At 40.8% G+C, this 21,383-nt stretch overlaps 1 protein-coding gene across 7 annotated transcripts in view; it reads right to left on the reverse strand.

Annotated features, from left to right (window-relative positions):
• Positions 1–21,383, reverse strand: part of DLGAP1 (DLG associated protein 1) — an 843,951-nt gene that overhangs the window by 304,258 nt on the left and 518,310 nt on the right. For 3 of the 7 annotated variants that reach the window (XM_058556885.1, XM_058556883.1, XM_058556882.1), the window contains one exon: positions 18,222–19,253. In XM_058556885.1, coding sequence (XP_058412868.1) covers positions 18,222–19,181 — 960 coding nt within the window. In that variant the 5' untranslated portion in view covers positions 19,182–19,253. Of the gene's footprint in view, positions 1–13,282; positions 13,520–13,712; positions 13,822–18,221; positions 19,254–21,383 lie in introns of those variants that run through there. The other 4 variants (XM_058556886.1, XM_058556888.1, XM_058556887.1 and 1 more) reach the window with 3 other exon arrangements.

The raw sequence follows: 21,383 nt of genomic DNA on the forward strand, positions 1-21,383 counted from the left end.
GCCCTATGAGCAACCTCCCCGTGATGCTCTGAGCCTAGAAACCCTCTTCCTCTAGGCTCTGCATTAGGGAGTCCTCCGTTAATAAGCTTTTCTAGAAAGGCCTTCTCTGGAAATTAAGTTTTCCCAACTGGCCTGCCACGTATGGCATTTCTCTGGCTTGCTGGGCTGAGGCAATCTCTCTCTTCCCAGGCCTCAAAAATGGCCAGAGAACACTTGGTTTCAGAGAGCATCACGAGAAAATACAGCTTTTGAAGTTTGGTAAGTAAACAAATGAGGCCAGACAGCATGTTTTTGGTAATACCAGTTCCCTTAAAACAGAAGATTACTTTAGAAAGTACATCCTGGTTATTATTCCATGAGACTACTGACTATTATCTAAATAGGTGATTATATTTATAATTCAGAATGGTGTTCTTAAGTCTCACATTGACACCTATAAATCAGTACATCAAGTTTTTAGTGTGCAATGGGAAGGTGTGAGACTCACTCATCTCAGTAAACAGGGTTAAAGTAAACACTACCCTGGATAACCCACAGTGAATACTCCAAGGGCTTCTCTAGAAAGCTCTTGCCCTTTGGTCAAAGGCAGAAGAAAGTGAGGTAGGCAGGAATGCCTCAGGTAAGATGTAAATCATACCTTTTAGGGGGGAGGGGCGCCAGTCTGATTGGCACCGGCTGTGTGACTGGCTGTGGCAGATATTAGTATGCATTGCCAATTTCTGAATACATTTGCACCCAGATGCAGCTCCTACAGGTGCCAACACATTGTAATTTACAAATAAGCGTGAGTAGGAGACAAGTTGTGCAGACATCTTTCATAAATGAGGAAGAGAATCACAGATGAGGATCGTGGTCTGAGAGACAGCTTCAGCCCAAAACCCAGAGAGTGTGAATGGAAGTATTATGTCAGGTACTTCCTGGTTGGCTAATGGTGAGTCAGGTACAAAATGCAGAGTAGGAGCAGAATAGGTCCTGGAGGGGACAGTGCCAGGGTGGATGGGAAGATCAAGGGACACAATGCCTGTGATGCGCCCAGCACCATGCCCCACGCAGAACGAGTGACTGATAAATGGTGGGTGAGAATCTGGGCAAAATCCCAGGCTAGTCCTCGTGTTTCTAGTGAAAAGTTGGCCTCACTTATTGAAAACTAGGTACTTTATAGGATTTACTCCTCAAAATAACTCCACAAGGTAAGTCTTTTCACAAACGAGGAAACTAGTTGAGTGGCGAAGTGATTTATTTAATGCCACATAGGGCGTAAGTGGAGGAACAGGCATTCACACAGGGCAGCCCTCACTCTCACTGTGCCTTCCTGTGCCCATGTGGACACACAGAAAAGTACTGGCCAGCTCGGACACCTCCAAGCACTGGGACCTCACAACAGGAGGTTACCCTGTCATGGCAAAGCCCAAATCTAGTAGAAGTCAATATATTAAAATAGACAAAAAACAACTAGAGCAATGCTGTCCAAAAGAACTTTCTACAACAATGGGAATATTTTATATCTGTGTTGTCCAACACGGTAAATACCAGCCACACGTGACTACTGAGCACTAGAAATGTGGCTACTGGGACTGAGAAATTGGATTTTAATTTTAATTTTTTAATTAATATAAATTTAAATAACTACATGTGGCTAGTGGCTACCTACTGGACAGCACAGAATTAGATTATTTGATTTAGAAGGAACCCTAGGGGCCATCTGCCCTCCTTTCACCATATAGGGAAATTTCCTTTGCTCTATCCCTGACATGTTCACTCAGCCTCCCAATACACGTTTTTAATAACAAGAAGCTTTTCACCTTACTTGAGATTTGATGCCTTTGTTCCGAAAAATTTTCCTAATCTAATCGTTGCATCAAGTTTATGATCTGGTGGTACAGTTAGGTTTTGGTGTAATAATAAACCCACTCATTATTCCCTGGAGTTATCTCATGACTTGCCCTCTCCGCTCTTCTTGTGCCTGTGAACTTTCAGGTCTCCAAAGGTGGGCCCAGCTGCACCTCAATTCTCTGGGTGCACAGTGTTACACTGCCATCCACAGAATCCAAGTGATCCCAGCCTGCTGCCTGCTGCTGGGCTGAGCACACAATGCTGCAGGAGTGTGAGGACGCTTTCCCTCACCAACAGTGCTCTGCTGTCTGCCCAGACTTCTGCTCTAGGATCCGGTCAGCCTCTCTGCCTCTGGGGCCAGCAGCTTGGTTACACTGGGCTCAGGAGTCTGATACCTCTCATGCCCCTCTGGAAAGTCTGTCCTCGCTCTTTCTCATCCTCACACCATTGGTTGTCCTTAGAAGTGCTGCGTTAAATTGAGAGAGTTAAATTGCTTGGGCCTGGCCTCCAGTCTGGACCTCCGGGCTAGACCATATCCTTCATCTTTGAGAAATTTGAGTATTTTAGAAAAAAATATTCCATATCATCTTGTCAACTAGAGACTAAATCCTGTCCTTCACTTACTTATTCTCACCAGCTGGGTGGTGGGCTACCCCATCTGTTCTGTTCCTTTCTCTAAACTGGTCTTTCCCTTTCCCACTTTTATCTAGTCACCTCTCCTGGAGTTCAGTCTGGGTCAAACAGGTGCTGAATAAATCTTGGCTGAATTAAAGGCTTGTTGAGCATGGCAGTTCTATTAAACCATTTAACAAAATTTTTCATTATACGCTCATGGTCTAGGTGATGCAAAGGGACTACATATTACGATAGTTGGATGGATTTATCGCTGGTTGAAGCTAAGAAATACAATGCTACATTCTATTCATCCATTACTATAATTAAATGAGATTAAATTGGCATGGTTTAATTTTAGTGAATTCTTTCATTTCTTAGTTACTTACAAGTCCTTGTTAAGTGAATAATTAACACTTCATTCTTATGCATAGGGATATTTCATAAAATATTGAACCAAGAGAAAGTGGAGGCTGTGGAACATATTAAGACTGTATTCATCACTTTAAATTAACTTCATCTGGGCTTAAACAAAAAGGAGAGGGCATTAAATAAGGGCTTGCTGGAACATTGAATTATCTGCAGTGAGATACATGTACATGAGGAAAAATCCAAAATGAGCTGAGAAGAAGGATAATGAAGACTACATTGACTTCCAAGTACATAACTGAGTATGGCACCTTTTATCCTGAGGGATTTCAAAAATCTGACCATTCTGTATTGTTATCTATTATAAGAATTTATTTTAAACTCTACTAACATTCTCTAAAAGCACTATTTATTGGATATATGCAGCCACCTCTGAGATAACATACACGAGTGCTCTGCACTGGATACCATATGACTCACTTAATTCAGTTATACTTTTATAGGTAATTAAGAAGCATTCTAAAGGTAGACCTTTAGGGAAACATATCTTTTTCTTCAGACTTGGAGTAGTAACTTAACAAATAATAAAATAGGTAAACTTCCCAAATATTTAGTTGACAATCTGGGATATATGGAGCTCATGCAGCCAGCAGAATTCTGGCTCACAATGTGCCTGAAAGATAGCTATCTGCTATCCCAAAAGGGCAAAAAATAAAGTCGCACTGACATAGAGGAATTGGGTTTGGGGATTCCTAGTTTACCTCTTCATCATTTTAGTGAAATTACTTCTTATAGAAGCAAAGGTCTCCAAATTAATCCAAGTAAAGGATATTAAATGGGCCAACAGCATTTATTTGGACATAACCTTACAGTGTTATTAACAATGTTATAACTGCAATCAGGTTGGCAGTCTCAAGGGGTCAAGAGTATTGTTTCTCACTGAAACAAACAAATAAGCAAAAATAGCCTAGAGCGATGGTTCTTTCACAGGTTGAGATATAATTTTCCAGTTACATGAAATAATATTGTTCTACTACAATTTAACATTTTATACATCTGACTTTGCAAATTAATCTCATATATTACTTGCTTTCTAACGTGGCCACTTTCCAAACTAGATTTAGGTTTATACTTAATCATAGAGGTGGAATCTGTTTTGTAACCGTAGTTAGTCATTTTTAAAAATGGTTATTAAAATAAATTCTCATCAAGAAACAATCCTTCAGGAAAAGATCAAAGGGAATATTTACAAAGCAGAGGCAGCATGATATCGTGGAAAATGAACAGATTTTGGAATCAGACTGATAGGGTTTAAGTTTACGTTTTGTCACTTGCTAGCAGTATAATCTTGAGCAAATAAATTATCTCCCATTTTCTATAAAATAAGGGTATGAACAGCTACCCCAGTAACTTCTGGAAATAAGGATGATATATGTTAAATATAGACCCATAAACCTTTCTCAATAAAATATAGTCCTTCTTCTTTTTCTCCTTTTTCTTCTCCTTCTCCTCCTTCATCTTCTTATTGCCATCATTCATTATCACATGACAGTGCATCCAGCATGTGATGGAGATGAGAAGATGTTCAGTGTGGTGCTGTGGAAAGAGTGCTAGACTGGGAATCAAGAGGTCTGTGTGTTCTTAGAAAAATCAGTCCCTCTCTCTGGATCACGGCTGAGGAAGAAGGCATGAAGGTGATGTAAGAATTTGTCTGTGAAAGCCAAGAAGTGATTTTATAGTGAGAGTCAATCAGGAACTCTTGGCACCCCATGATCGGCTGTCATTTTCATGAAGGACAGGGCACCAGGACTGCAGCCTGGGAGAGCTTCTCATTAAACTTAGCAAGCATGGGATAGTTCCCTAACATTTTTTGGCCTTTATCAGGGTTTCCTGATTTATCTGATTTATCAAGAGTAGGTTTATCAAGAGTGGATATAGACTTTTCCTTGCTGGATCATTCAATTCTTTCTTAGTTTAGATCTGCTTAGTGGGGAGAGAATGGGCAACAGTTTTCAGATTGTGCTTTAGGAGTCCCCCTTCAGAGAAACTTGGATGCAGGGCAGTGGAGTGGGGGACAGGGCGGGGGGGGGATTTGGATTTAAATCCTCCTATTCTTGCTTTAATGTGAGTAGCTCTGTTTTAAATTGTTTTATATATTTTGCTTTACAAACAAGGAATTCCACGGTTAGAAAGTGTAACATGCACTGGGCTGACTGACCTTTTAAGTTCTTTCAGATATCTGCTTATACTGACAGTGCATGTTCACTGGGAGTTCATAAAGAAAGGCATAATGAGATGCATTCTCTAGAAGCTTTAGTAACAGACTAAGCCACACCGAATTAGACCCAGTGAATAGAGTGGAAAAAGCAGGGAGTGGGGCTGGCAGCAGAATTTCTTGAGTTTACAGAACACCAAGATGAATGAATGCCTCGTACTACATGATTGAGGACCACCAACACATGGAGTAAGAGGGACTGGGGAAGACGCCCTGGTGTCTCTGCTTCTCCACCACTCTCTACAACTGAGGAGCCATGGAAACGCCAGTTAATATCCGGGGCTCAGTTTCCTCATCTGTAAACATGGTTTTGAGATACTCTCCCATTCCACATTATATAATGAAATAGCTGCCTAAAAAGTAAGGGAAAGAAGAGAGAAGAGGAAGAAAGGAAAAGGGGAGAGTCCTGCTAAGCCCAATGCTCTTTTGCTCAATGGAGAGGTGGAAGCAGGAGGGAGTGTAGTTAACGTCACATATGTGATTTCTAAGGTTGATGTTAGTAAGATCAGCAGAGGATGATATTAAGGTCTTGCCTAGCATGTGTACAGTCTTCTAGGGAATTCCATAATACCATTCTGGGAGATTTGGTGCTGTTGACGACGGGTGGGGCATAGGAAAACAAGAGAAGGCAGGCCAGAGTAAAAGCTCTCTGTAAGCAAGGGCAGTTTGGAGAAAAAACAAGGAAGGAGTTTCAAATTTCCTATCATAGAATAGCTACAGAAATCAGTTATCTCGATTTACCAATGGAATCTAATAAATAACAATTGGCTTTGGGATTTTTTTAAAAAAGCAACATGAAAGTCAAAATACAAATTTTTAAAGAAGCCTGAAAGCTCATACGAGACATTTTTGATTGACTGTTCAGTTCATGAGATCATCTGGCATGAAATAAAATGTTTCTTTTTCTGTGCAGTGATTGCATAAGTTAAATATGGCAAAGAGACCTACACGACAATTTTTGGCCTCTGGATCTGATTTTTCGTAAGCCTCACCACACACCCCTCACCGAGAGTTCTTGTTTTTGGTGGATTTGTTTCACCTCCTTTGTGAAAGCCTCAGAGAGAAGGCAGCAAGCAGGAAAATCAGCTATTTATAGGCATTTTTGACTAAAAGTGTCTGCTCAGCGTGCCATGGAATACTTCCAAGAGGTGGGAGAACAGGAAACTATCTAAAATCAACGAGAAGGCTGGAGGAGTGTTATGGGGGAAAGATTTTACATGGGAGTCATTTTCAGAAAGCTCAGGTTTCATTTGCAAACAAATGACAGTTACTTTCACTGACACCCCCTGAGTTACCGAGAAGCCTGCTAAACTTCTACTAGTTAAGGAGAGAAGGAAAAAAAGACATGAATTCTCTGAGGATTACAAGTAAAGGGACTTTAAAGGGAAAAGTCCTATAGGAGAGTCTCTCTCCATATCTATTTACTGCTGGAGGAGCCACCAGTCCAACTGATGCCTGTAGCAGAACTTGGGTCAGCAGGCAGTCTTCGAAGTGTAGACTGCAGGCCCTGGGTGACCTAATAGGTATTCTACTGTGGTCACAGGAGGATCTTTATCATCATTTCTTTCCACTTTTACAACTAAAAATGGCAAAACTAGTTTCTCAACTATAATTAAGGGTCATAATTTTGTTAAATGTAGTCCATTCTTCCCATGAATTCTGATAGGTTTTGTTTTCATTGTTTTGGTGGCAATGGGGAAGCATGTGAGGTAGATTGTCTTTAGATTACCAAAAAGAGATAGCTGACAGGAAGTGTGAGCTTCCCATGGCTCTGTGGAGAAAAGAGGTTCTGCGAGAGAACTGGCTTCAATGTTCATTTGCTTTGTTCGAATTTCTACAGCCTTATAAGAATGATGTAGCTGGCTTCAGGGAAGGGAGCAGATTAATCAGAGACTTTGGGCATGAGCAAAGAAGAGTGATGGACAAGGGCCCATTGTCTTCTGCTAGCAGTGGTGCAAGAACTCCCACCTATCAAAGTTGCCATGGTGGAAACACTCCTCAGAGAACCTGGATAAGCCAAAAAAGGTGATGAAGAGGCCCCTTGCAGACAAGCCCCAGAGCTGTTGCTGTTAGTTAAATTTGTCCTGTTGACTTACTAAAGCTGCCTGGAATAAGGCAGCAGGGTCTTGACAGACTTATGGTATGAAAACAAAAGGTTTTACCTGAACAAACTAAAGCTTGAGGAGGCCAGAAGAACTGTGTTCCCTCGATAAATACTGAGCCCTGGGAAAACCTGACCCATGGATGCTGAGCTATCAAAAGACTGACCCTTCGTGATCTTTTCACCTGCAGACCAAAGCTTTATGTGTTTAGTTGGCACAGGGGATGAAGAAGCCTTAAACCTACACTGTGGTGAAGACCTATTGTCATCTAACATTGGGAGAGGGCTTTCCTTTACCACCGAATCAGATATGTTCATCCTAACCATGGTTTAGTCAAAATTAGATCAAGCAAAAGGTAAAAGAAAAAGTAGTATGGTACATAAAAGACACGAGGAAGTGGCGAAGCAGGTTAACATCTGAGGATTTGTAAACTCAAACATTTCACACGGTACTTTTCATTTATTTCCCAAATTTGAAATTAAACTTTTTTTCTGAGACTTGAACGAACACAAGAGTCACGTCGTTATGCCCATTTTACAGACATAGGAATGGAAGCACTAAGGAGAGGGAGCCCAAAGTCATGTCGAAAGTCAGTGGAAATGTTAAAGCCAATGGATAGCCTGAAGCCTGTTTTCATCTTTTAGACTCTACTGCCCCCTTCAGTAGATAAAATGATAAATTTAGTCTGATAGTTCCCTAAAAAAATTGGGTTAGAGTGTGGTTCTTGAATTGATCTCTGTATCGGAATCACTCCAGATCTACAGAATTAGACTCTCTTGGATTGATGCCAGAAATTCTCATTTATACACACTCTCAAGGTGATTCTTGTGCACACAAATTTAAGGAACCATTGCCCTAAATATTCGATGATAGAGTAAGTGGCCACACACATATATGATTGTATACACGCAGACGAATATGGTCATATTACGCTATTTTTTACCCATATGGATGCCACCATAGAATGCTTTAGTCAGCATTTCCAACTTTAGAGTTAGATCTTCTTTCTATTTACTTACTTTTTAATTTCAAAATCAATAACCAAGAGATCAGCCTGTAGCCCTTGGCATCTCCTATGCACTATTCCTTTCAGATTTTCTAGAGTTGCCCTGATTTAATATATTTGGTCCCATTGTCTCAATATATTCTCTCCTACAGGTCACATATATATATATATATATATATATATAGAAAATTTTATATATATATATATATAGAAAATTTTATATATATATATATATAAAATTTTCTTTTTGGCTTTGGAAAATATGGTTACAGCTATGTTAACAATTTTTATTCTAGGAAAGTGAGGTGAGAGGTGAGGGGAGCTGGCTGCCAAGAGAGTGGAAGATGCCAGAGGGAAGTGCGTCGTCTTCAGAATCCAGTCTTGGGGCTCTGAGTGGAGCGTCTACAGATCACACACCCAAACACGGAGCAGTTCTGCTCCATTTGTCCTCCTCTGGAATGTGGTTCACTCATAACGAAACCATTGGGATGCAGGAGGGACTGACAGGGATAACAGGAGAAACATACCCATTTCTTTTTTTTTAGAAGTGAAAAATACTACCCTGCCATTTGTAACCACAGAATTACAAATTGCAGGTAATTATTTAGTTCACAACTGTCTTCATCTCTTGTGAACCTTTTAAGCCACAAACATGTTTCAAATCTAACTTTCAGATCAGTTCTTTTCTCCATTTGCCTCCTTGTGCCTTGACCCCATTGCCTTAAAAGGATGAATAAGCTAGTCTTTGAACAGAGCCTTAAAGGTTTTCACAGATGTGTGAGACATAACGGGAAAAAGAGCAGGGTTGTCGCCAGGCAGTGAGCTGCTAGTCTCAGCCTGCTACTACAAGATGACTGATCTTATATCAGTCAAGGTAGCTCCCTAGTGTTTATTTTTCTCATTTTTAGAAAGAGTGTGCTGGACTAAAATATCTCAAATAATTCTTGCATAAAGTTATTATCAGAGGAGAAATAGGTAGGTAGGAAGATGCTATGTCGACCTTGCAGAGAGAAGTTTGTGCATGAGAAGGTAGAGCAGATGGCCTTCCAGTGAGGAGGTTCTAGAACCCTAAAACTGTCATTTTAAAAAAATTTTATTTATGTTTTAATAGTTTTTAACATTGTGAAATTTTGGGTTGTACATTTTTGTTTGTCCATCACCATATATATGTCTCCCTTCACCCCTTGTGCCCATCCCCCACCCCCATTGCCCCTGGTAACGAAAATACAAAACTGTCATTTTTTTTGAAAAATAAAAAAAAAAACCTGCCTGGTTCTTTAATTATACACCTTACAGTTTTAGAGACCTGGACAGTAAAATCAGAGAGGAGTTAGACAAGCCTGGAGGTTTATATTAAACGGTGGTTAAAAAAAAATAAGGGGAGCACAAGTCATTTCCTTTCACTGTTGTTGGATGTCTCTTTGTATGAAAGGGATTTATACTCACACCAGGGAAACAGGACACTCCTAACTGGTTTACACTAGCGGTTTGAGATGGAAGTTCAATATAATCACTGTAAAAGCAAAGTAATAGGTTTTCTAGTGGGATTTATGAAAAATCCGTGTTCCACTTTATAGTCATTCTTCTTACATGGACTTTGTGAAATGGTATGTTTCAAATGGATCTTATGTCATGAATCAGAGATCAAAGAAAGCATATGCATAAACACATATTTTAGAAGTATGGGTGCAGAAATGCCTACATAGATGTAACATGTACATATGGACCTGTACACTTGCACACAGCATACAGTGACCCTAACCTGTCTACATGGATGTGTACACATGTACATAGCATACAGTAACCCTAACCTGTGTATATGGACCTGTACACATGGCCACAGCACACAGCAACCCTAACCTGTATAGATGGACCTGTACACATGCACACACCACACAGTAACCCAACCTGTATACATGGACCTGTTCACATGCATACAGCACACAGTAACCCTAAAATGTATATATGAACCTGTACACATGCACACAGCATACGGTAACCCTAACATGTATTCACGGACCTGTACACATGCACACACCACACAATAACCCTAACCTGTATACATGGACCTGTACACATGCACACAGCATACAGTAACCCTAATCTGTGTAGATGGACCTGTACACATGCACACAGCACACAGTAACCCTAGCCTGTGTATATGGACCTGTACACGTGCACACAGCATATGGTGATCCTAACCTGTGTATATGGACATGTACACATGCACACAGCATACGGTGACCCTAACCTGTGTGTATAGACCTGTATACATGCACACAACATATAGTAACTCTAACCTGTACATATGGACCTGTACGCATGCACATGGCATACAGTGACCCTAGACTCCACATCATTCTGCTTCATATACAGTTCTGTCATATCACAAGCCTGAATTTTGTAGGAAGTTTCCTAATTCTGTGAGGACAATGAGTAGAAACTCCAATAAAAAGAGAATAGTGACCTAATGTACGCGAAAGAAAAGATCTACCTATCTAGAAAACTCATTTTGCAAATGTAATTAGAAGTCTCTTTATCTTAGAAGTGGAAGCAAGGCAGCACATTGCTAAACTTTAGCAAATGAAAAAAGAAAATCCCAGTTTTTAAAGATAGTCCTATATATTCTTATACTTAAAAGACCAGAGAATCAGAAGAGGTCTTTCCTTGGTTATCTGAGTATTCTCCAAGAAATAAAAGATTTAAAAAATAGAAATGAAATATTAGTCAAAAGTAACAGAAGGAATAGATAAAATGCTTCTCCTTACACTATATTCCCTCCTTCATGTATAATAGTAATTATTTTCTTCTCTATATCTTTACCTTTTAGCTACAAACGGAGAGGACTGGGCTGAAGGAGAAAAAATCATTCACTGAAAAAAATTAAAGCACCCCTAACTTTGCTTTCAGTCTAAGAATTTACAAAAACACTTAAATATGCATTTACAAAATAAGGAAAAAAACTTTCCCTGTGCCAAATGTATTCCAAACGGCAGTTACGAGAGACAGAGCCTGCTGGTGGAGGATGAGGCAAGATGGTCTTGAGAAGCAGATAAATGAGCCCTAGATGCGACGTTACACATGCATGTTATTTTTATCCCATGGGAAAAGTTATGGGTTTAAAATTTCAGATGAGTAATGCAAATCATAGTGAGCTCATATAACTCTTCATGGATCTTATTAAAAATAGCCTAGTTTTACCTGAAAAGGCCAATTGTTTTTCTATACCAAGCTTTCCTAGCAAATGACAGAAAAAAAAAATGACTGTTAAGGGGTACTATAGTTCAAACCACACAAAGTTTCAGATGTCGACTGTTTAGACCTCTAAAAATGGAATGTCTCCATGATTCAACTCCATATCAATGAACTCTGTGGGCAGGAACCCTAGCAATACACGTTTTTCCAAAATGAGAAAAATGATACGAAGCTTAATTAAGTAAAAATTTCTTCTACTGAACTCTAAATTCACAATAATCCACTAAGAGAGGGTGTTGCCTTTGAACCTAAAACCAAAATGATGGAAAACCTAATCTAGTCATCAAACCAAAGTCAGCTTGACAATGCTGCATATATTTTTTAGTGGCTCATATAAAATCTCAAACAAAAGACCAATGTGTCCTACCATTCACAAATCACTGTTTGTGTCAAGTCGTGTAAAGCCATGATTTCAAATGGACTGGAGATTATGGATGAATCTTTGTCTACAAAGTGGTCAATGATTACCTTGAATTCCTGTCTTTAATTTGCACCCAAGCAAACTGTCCTCTAAGGAGAATAAGAAAGAGGAAATAAAGTCCACTGGCCACTAAGAGACCCAAGGCTAGTTTTTCTCTTTTACTCTGTGCTGCAATGCTGTTAGTAGCCTTCCATTAGGAAACTGGACTCTGTGGGGTCAGAAAGCATTTGTTATGAAACCTTTGATTGTTGCTAACCAAGCACTTTTGGTGTTGCTGAAACTGTCTTTAGAAGAATGAAATTGCAGATCAAGAATAATAAAGTTTCTTTAACAGATTTCAAAGATTTCCTATTTCTTTTTGATCTTCCCGTCCTACCACTGACTCTTTCTGGACCCCTGCTTTCTCATGGTGTTTTGCCAATTGTCTCCCCTCCCTCCATTAATGAGATATAGGCAATAGTGAAAATTATAAAGAATTAGTGAGAGAATTACCAAGATTTAGCTGCTGATCACCAATTCTACATTCAAAGCTAACATCAGGCAGGAGTAAACTCAGTTTTCTATCAATGAAGATGAACATGTCCACTAAGATCAATGAAAAATAGGGAGACGATTGTGCAAGCCAGATAGGAAACACATTAAAAAATCTGGACATTCCTTGCTGGATTATTAAGGCAATTTAAATTAAAAATAAATAAAACCATCAATGTGGTTGATGGAATTAAAAAAAAAAAAAGGGCAGCAAGGAAACATCGCAGTAACCCAAGTCACTAGCAGAATTGCTCAACACTGTCATACATTTCACATAAAGTAGTTTTAACTGATTTAATATAATTTAAATTGTTTAAAAACAGCAGTAAGGAAAACCTTAGCCACGGGAAGAAAATCCCCACTGGGCAAAGACTGAAATAATCTAAAACAAAATTTTGAAAAATAGTTGTACCTGCATTAAAAAAAAATCCCGGGTTCATGCTTGTTATGAATGATTCTTCAGTGATCTTTTGTGGAGTCTTACTTAACCAACAGACAAAACACCCCAACCATCCAGAAATTTTAATTTTGCAAAGGAATAGTAAGCATTCAGGATTCTTGTAATGGAAAATGACTGATCACATTTCAATCATTAACCACACAATGTCCTCTAATAGCACCCAGCACCTTGGATCATCTGTGTCAATTAAAGATTTTACGAAGAGAGGCAAATTTGGAGACACAGATTTGCAGGTATCTGATGTCTCAACCTGTTTTCTTACCATCTGTACACACATTAGTTTATTAGCTCTTCCAGTCTTACTAGCCATTATTTAGAGAAGAAATAAAATAACAAAAACTATCCTCCCTCCTCCCCAAAAAACCACCCAAACCAACAACACACAATCACCAAATACAAAGTAATAAAAGAGTTGTACCCAAACCTGGTCAGTCCTGCCATTTCTTGAAACTTGCACACAAACTGAAGAAACCCACTCAGCCTTAAAAAGGTCGATCATTTTGTTCTCCTAAAATTTCATCTCTGAGAGGGCTTGCTTTCTCGGTCTCTGTCTTGCTCTCTCTCTCTCTGTGTTTCTCTCTACTTCTACCGGAGAGCGTTTTGTTTCCCTTTTCCTGTTTCTGCTGCTGGATGAACGCAAAATACATGATTTGAAGGGATTTTTTTTTTTTAGGTTAACAGTTGGAAATCTAAAATCTTGCTCTTCTGAATGGCTTTATATGCCAGTCACTCAACACATAACGTTCACATAAAGAGGCATATACAGAATCAAGAATCCTGCTTTTCTAAAGCAAAAACAAAACAACAACAAAAACACCTTTGAACCCCTTCCTATTTTATTTACTTACCCTAAGATGTGCCATAAATGCTTTATTCCAAATGTATAAAAGCCAACCACATCTCAACTGAGAATTAGACAGTTTTAACGTCTTCAAATCCATGTCCCTGCTCCAAACCCTGATCTAGACAGTCACTGGCAGCAGTACAATAGTTCTAAACAGCAGACATCTGATTCTTGACATTTAAAAATAACAATATTGGGGGAAAAAAGCAAGTCTTTTTTTACTAACTACAAACAGCCTGTGAGTGAGCACATATCACCAATTGACTATTAATTGGAACTTGCAATGATTTCAAGCTACAGCATTTTATTTCTAAAGGAATGTCAGACAAATACTTATAGACCTCTCATTTTCTATATAATCACGGCAAATCCATGTCCCTTCATGGACCTAAATTAAAAGAATTGTAAGTGATAATTCTACGAAGAGAGAATCAAAACTTTGCTAGTATTTAGATTCAATTATTGGTGAAAATTAATTTAACCTTTGTTCAGTTTTCAATTAGGAACATATCAGTCATTCCATTGCTCGCCTAAGAAGGGTCACATTTCATACACATGCTTTCTTAACTGCATGCACATATGTGAGGTCAAATGAATGTAAGGATTTGCTACATAATGAAACAAGTAATAAAATGAAAAAAATGCATTTATTTCTACTTTTGAAGCAAATTATAGACTCAGGTCTGGGGTCAAGTCTTAGCTTTCCCACTTACTATCTATGAGTTCTTGGGCAAATGATTTAATATTTTGTGCCTCAGTTTTGTCATCTGAAAAGCTGGAGTAAATAGTAATACTTACTTTACAAAGTTATTTCAGGTACTAAATGAGATACCATACGTTTTCTCACAAATGATAGGTTTTGATATATGCCGCTTCCTCCCTCTGTGTTGTATTTGGAGTGACTAGGGATTGAAAAAGGTAAATGGAAAGAATCCAGGCTTTGAAGGCAGAAGAATCAGTTTTGACCCACCATGTTACCATGTGCTAGCTGTGTGTCCCCGGGCAAGTTACTTAACCCAATTTACTAAATCTCAGTTTCTTCAACTGTAAAATACCTCACAGAATTTTAAAGAGAAAGATAACATTGGAAGAACATCTACTTTTGGTAGGCATTTATTAAATGAGAGCTCCAGGCCTTACAACTCTTGAAAATTGCTGTAATTAGTACTCTGCACATGTAACTTGGGACTTCAAAGATGTGGACTGAGATCACAGGCCCTCTAGACCAAGTGCCTCACTTCATAACAGAGGAGGAGACCCAGAGAGCTGAAATGATGGTTCCAAGCCATGTCACTAGTTATAGTGAGGGATCACCAAGTGGCAAACAGGGACTAGAACAAAGACCCTCTTATTTCAAGTTCCATGCTTTGTTCACTAAACCTTGTGATGTTGAAGTCAAACACATTTGTAAATCCAGTTTCAATATTACTTGGTAATTAAGGCAATACAACTGAAAAACAAAAACCTCTATGTTCCCCAATTTGCTTCTAAGAATAAGTTTATAAGTGAAATTATTCCATGTGAGCTAGCAGAGGCAGGCTACACCTATCTTTCTCAGAGGAGCTTCGGCAGGACAACAGAGTGTCTCTTTTCTATAAAGCAAGAAGACATCTGGAGAGAATGTCCATTTCTCAGGAGTTCTCATTCTCCCCCCTCCCCTTGGAAATGTCCAGCTCCTTCTTTCCTTTCTTTAGAGGAACTCTTTAACCTCGCAACTGGTTGGGAAGAATACACTGTTCTACATTTAGTTTATTTGCTTAACATACTTTCTCCCCATGTCGAAATACGGAATTTTTTTTTTCCCCAGTTTGAAAGCCTTGCACAGAACAGGTGCTCATATAAACGTCAATATTTGTTAAAGAATGGGTGACTTCGAGCTCAGTTTATATTTAAAGGGTTGCACTAGCTTGGTTTAGGGTTAATTATTGCCCAATGTAGGATAGAAAATATTTTGTTTAAATCTTTAAATAATTTCAGAAATAAAAACAAAGCTGCTTTGGGTATCACAGTCAGATTAGCTATTACTCTGGGGAGGAAGGGAAGGAAATGGGATTGAGGAAGCTAATTTTGTGTGATTTATTGTAACTAATATTTTATTTCTCTAGTTGGGTGATGTATAAATGGGTGTTTATTTTTTTCTTGATACCTTTCTGTAAGCCTCAAATATTTCATTTAAAAAAGTGGCTCAAAAGAAGATAAATAATTTGAAAATAGAATTTCCAAATCTTTATAATATGAGATCCAATAATGCTACTATACTAAATCTAATACTTAAACCTTTCAAGCTTTCATTCTCATTTTACTGAAGAACTTTAATAATAATGTTTACTTTAAAGATTATTTTTCTCCTTGCTCACTATTTTCATGCCCTTGATTCCAGGGTTGTGCTGGGGTGTACTGGAAAAAGCTATTTTGCATCAAATAGATCTAAGTCTAAATCTCAGTTCTATAACTTACTGGTCATGTGGCTTTAAATCACTTGATATTCAAGGCTGGTCCTAGATCCATGTAGAGTATCCTTCTTTAATCTGGTATTTCTCATCTAATCTTATCACTACTTATTAAAGTCCAGGGCTTTGTTTTTTTTTTTTTTTTTTAATTTGTCTTGTTTTTGCCACTAGTCATAGAAAATTAATAGACAAAATGTATGCTATTCTAGGGCGTCTATCTCACTACCAATCCTTTCTTCAAGACAGATATTCTTATCAAAATATTCTCAGTGGTGGAGGAAATTTATGTGCTTAAAGAATTTCTAAAGCCTTCAGTTGTAACTCTGATAATGGTCATTTCTATACATTAGGAGACTTGGGTTCCAGTCCTACCTCTGCCACATAGTAACAGTATAACTCACTAAACCTTTGCCTTTCTTTGAGCCTAGTTTTTAATACGCTAAATGAAGAGGTTGGATTAGATGATCCCTTTAGCTCTAAAATTCTGTTAACAGTTCTTGATGACTTAATGCATGTAGCAACCTTACAGCAAATCAGGCAACACCACCTTCAGTGGGAAATACTGCCCACGTAATTGTGTGTTGTTTGTGAAAACTACCCACACATTGGTGGCTTCTTCTGAACTCTGGGGATGGGCTCTGGCACTGTCCTTGCCCACTGACTGCCAGCCTGGAATATTCTCAGGGCTTGGTGAAGGCATTCCCAAGGGAGCCCGGTTTCTCAGGAGGCATCCAAAGAGAGCAAAAAGATGAACTCAAGGGAAGACTTTTTTCTTGCATTTGTTCTTAAGGCGAGAGTAGGAAATGATTATGTCATGCCTTTTTTTTTTCCTTTTTTTTTTTTTTTTTTTGTGAGGAGGAGCAGCCCTGAGCTAACATCCAATGCCAATCCTCCTCTTTTTTGCTGAGGAAGACTGGCCCTGGGCTAACATCTGTGCCCATCTTCCTCTACTTTATATGGGACACCGCCACAGCATGGCTTAATAAGCGGTGCATTAGTGCGTGCCCGGGATCTGAACTGGTGAACCCTGGGCCGCCGCAGCGGAGAGCACGCACACAACGCTTGCGCCACCGGGCCGGCCCGTATGTCATGCTTTTATAGTGAGCAAAAACTTTTTTAAAAAGATGAAGATACCAAGGGAGAACAGAGAAAAAAGACACTCTGAAAAGGAAAACTATGAGGGTCCTTCTTATGGGGGATTGGGTCTTGGGAAAAATGACAAGACTAGAGGGAGGAGGTAGGGAAGAAAAAGACTCCGCCCCTGATATTTATATCCAGGTGAAATCCAGTTTAAGTGATTGTAGGGCAGCAGGGAAAAACATGAGGATACTGTGGAAGGGGAGGAGCATCCTGCGTTGGGTCTGTACGTGTGTGGGATTTACACGCTGACACTAATTGTATTTTATTGTGTGGATGCTTCCCTCTTCTTTTCCTCCTCTTCTCTGTTGCCCTGGGTCTCTGCAGCTGTGCTTGTCAGGCCCCCAAACTGGCTGATCTCCACCTCCTCAGGGCACAGGCGTTATCCCAATTTCCTGTGTTCCAGGGAGTGGGGGCTTGGGTGGGGGTGTGGTTAGTGTTGGCGGTGATGACAATTGCCATAGCGAAGACATAGATCAATTTTCCCAAACTAATAGCTTCAGGCAGAATTTTACAATCAAAAAACAAAACAAAACAAAAAAACTCTGCATAGATCTAATTAAACTGTTTCCAAAATTCAAAAGATTATTGTTGACTTTTGTAAAAAGGTGGATTTATTTTAAAATTCTGTGCAGACTCTCCTTTTCTCTCCTCCCTATCCCACGATCCCTCAGACAAAGGAGGAACACAACACATTAATAACTCCTTGTCTTTATGTAGGCGTGTTTTTCAAGGCACTTTTAGATCTAGTATCTCAAGATAACTGGATGAGGTTGCTAGCCTGTTTGTTTCTGATAGAAGCACTTAGCCACTGAGATGCTAATTTGCTCAGGTTCACGCAGACAATTCATAGTAGAGCCAAGACAAAACACCACACAATTAGCAGATACAATTTCTAAACATCCATCACTCGACATAAATGGTACCTGAAGGTACTGGCAGGAACGCTCTTGTTGACACGACTCTGACTTCACCATGGCCTGGTCCGTGTTAACCGAGGCTTTCTGGTAAACCTCCCGCGCTCGGCTCACGGTCAGCGTGGAGGACCAGGCGCTCTTCTTCAGGAGGGGCGCGTCCAGGTTGACGGGCGGCAGGTTGGCACAGGTGGAGCACTTGACGTCGTTGTTACTCCGAGAGGCTTTCACCGCCTGCTCGCTGATGGTGTTGTAGGCCTCCATGAAGTACTGCGAGGCTGAGCGGTCGGGGCACCTGCCCATGGTCATCACGCCCGAGGGGGCGTGGTAGATGCACATGTCGCCGTCCAGGTTGTCGTCGGAGCTCCACCAGCCCGGGGAGGTGTTGGGGCGGGCCTTGGGCTCGGCGCGCCGCTCCTTGCTCTTGCTGCGCTTGCCATACCTCACGGTCTGCGTCTCATCGGGGCTGGCTTTGCCCCCGTTGACGCTGCCCTTGGACGGCCCCTCCAGGGAGTGCGACTTGGTGAAGAGCTTCTGGACCGAGTGGACCAGATGGCGGATGCGGCCGGGGCTGTCGCTGCGGTGCTCCACGGCCGTGCGCTTGTACTGCAGCGTGTGGTAGCCATCCCGGTTGAGTGGCAGCTGCCTCTCAAACTGGTCCAGGAGGTTGGCGGGAATGCGATTGGCCTTGGTGGCCAGGGTGCGGGGCACCAGGGCGCACTCGTCCTTCAGCTCCTGCTGCGAGTTGTAGTGCCTGCGCGGGAAGGTGCTGCTGGCCAGCGGGTCGCTGAAGGGGCCCACGCACTCGGCCTGGAAGGAGTTGCGCTGAGTGTAGTAAGGGTGGTCCGCGGGGTGGTGCTCCACCGGGCTCAGCAGGTATGGCTTGCGGTCCGAGTGGTGCGACAGCGAGTCACAGGCGGAATCACAGGTGACGCCGTGGTGATGGCTGCGGCTGCCCGATAACCCTTTCATCGCTGATGGGGCGGAGACGCGGGGGTCATGGACACCCAGGGGCTAGGTTCCAGACCCGTCTCCCGCAAAGACCTGGGGGCAATGAAGAACAAGAGGGGAAGATGGTTAACGCTTCCTTTGGTAAATAGCTATTGCTCTCTTTTGCCTGTGCTGCTACTGTGTTTGTTTTCTGGCAGAAGAACTTATCACTATTCCTAAAAGCAGCTTTAATGCATTGTTGGAAGAGCTCTACCAGCTCTGAAAGGCAGGAAAGCCAACTCCAATCAGACACTGGGAGACAGCAGGGGTGAAAGCTAGAAACCCTGGAAGAGAAAACTATCAAAATATAAAAGTTGTTTTAAAATTATTGGAAGGAAAAACTCCTCCCTCCTTCTAGAATTCCAATAATTGGTTGCATCTCTCCCTTGCTTCTTGGTTTTATTCTTAAGTGTACATTAACCATAAAGCCAGCACACCTGCAGGGCTGTTTCTCTGGGAAGCCTTTGCTGATCCCCCTTGCAGAGGGAATTAGTTCCCCTCTGTGTTTCTACGCGTGGAATCGTTTGTCTCAGGCATTCTCCTGGACAGTTGAAGTTCCTTTCAGGCCTGCTTCCTCTTAGTCACCTTTACATCCCCCTATCTGGCACCAGGCCGGCCATGTAAAGGCATAGTAAGCACTTATGAAATAAATGTGAGTGGAAAAAAAAATAATAAAAGAGGCTACTGGCACCTTACAACTTGACTTGAGGATGTATCTTTCTATCTTCTGTCACATGCTTTCCCAGTTCTGTAGTAACAGTTACAGCACACAAACAATCCCCCCATGGGTAATTAGAGTTGAAAAAAGGAACAGTGTGGCAAATAAATCAGAGCTGTAGAGAAAATCTGCCCCTGTATTTCTGTCACGGGAGGGTTCAGAGCTCCCTCTCAACAAACAGAGCAGTCAAGAACAAATAAGCTTGAACTGGCTAGTTTGAATATCATGCCATCTCCTCTTCCTTGATTAAAAGATTCTGGTTAAATGTTTACAAGCAATGGCAAGATGGCCAAAGGAAAGGCCCTTCAGTGTTCCTGAGGACATGAAGACCTGGGCCCAAGGGTCAGCCTTGCCTTGGAGAGAAGGGCCTCCTGCAGATCCACCTGGGGGAACTCAGTTGATTGGGAGCACAGGTCTTCCCCATGCTTTAGTAACAGAGGCTGCTGTTCCACCATGCAGAGTATTTCCTCTTGACTCTAACCGAATGTTAGTTGACTGAGTTCCTATTGACAGCCTGATTTTTTTAAAGCTTCCTACAATACAAAAATTGTCATATGAAGAGGTGTCCTGAAAAGCCAATGTGACTTTCCAAAATATCACAAATGTCATTTCAGATATTCAGAAAGAAAGAGAGATAAATGGTTTAATTAAAACAACAACAACAAAATAAAACACCCACTCATGGCCTAATGAAGAAAAACATGGACTTCTGAGAGGTCAGGTCTTGTCTGTTCCACAGCATGTTCTGTATGTGGGAGCTCCTGACAATGTTGAAAATCTCTAACCATGCTTTATGAAGCTCCTTTCTTCCTCCTCTCAGTTTCTGGATTAATCACTCAGAAAAACTGATGGGAAATTTTTATCACTGGAATCTTTCGAAATTGGTTAGTCTACTAAATTATGAACTCCTTGAGGGTAGAGACTATGTTTTACCCATCCACTGCCCAGCAAAGTGCTTGACTGATGGTGGGAACTCAGTATAATATTTATTCGAGGAATTAATGCATCAATGCAAAATTTCCCAAAGTAGTCCATCCTGTGGTTCAAGTCACATCTACTGAGTAGAAAGGTGACTGTGTGACAAGGGAAGGGCCAAAGAAGGAAGGGCCCATCACACGGGCATTCTAGGGACAGTGGTTTTCAAGGCGAGGCAGGAGGTAGGCAGGTGAATGCTCCTTCTGCTACCCGTTAGCCTCTGACTTCTGACTCTCCATAACCCACCAAAGAATATAGCACCCCTTGAAGCTCTACCTGCCTTGACTTTAAAGTCTGAGGAGCTTGCCTGGCCTGCTGACTACAGGATATCTAGACAGAAGACAATCTGTTTGAAGGAGAGAAAGAAACTGACACCTGAAGAGACAAAAAGCAAAGCAGGACTCATGATACCTGTGGATCAGGAAGAACCTATAAATCAAAACTTGCCCACTGAGGAGAGACTAATGAAAAAGGAAATTTCACCATAAAAT

The sequence above is a fragment of the Diceros bicornis genome, chromosome 16 (assembly GCF_020826845.1).
Source record: "Diceros bicornis minor isolate mBicDic1 chromosome 16, mDicBic1.mat.cur, whole genome shotgun sequence".
In the NCBI taxonomy this organism is placed as follows: Eukaryota; Metazoa; Chordata; class Mammalia; order Perissodactyla; family Rhinocerotidae; genus Diceros; species Diceros bicornis.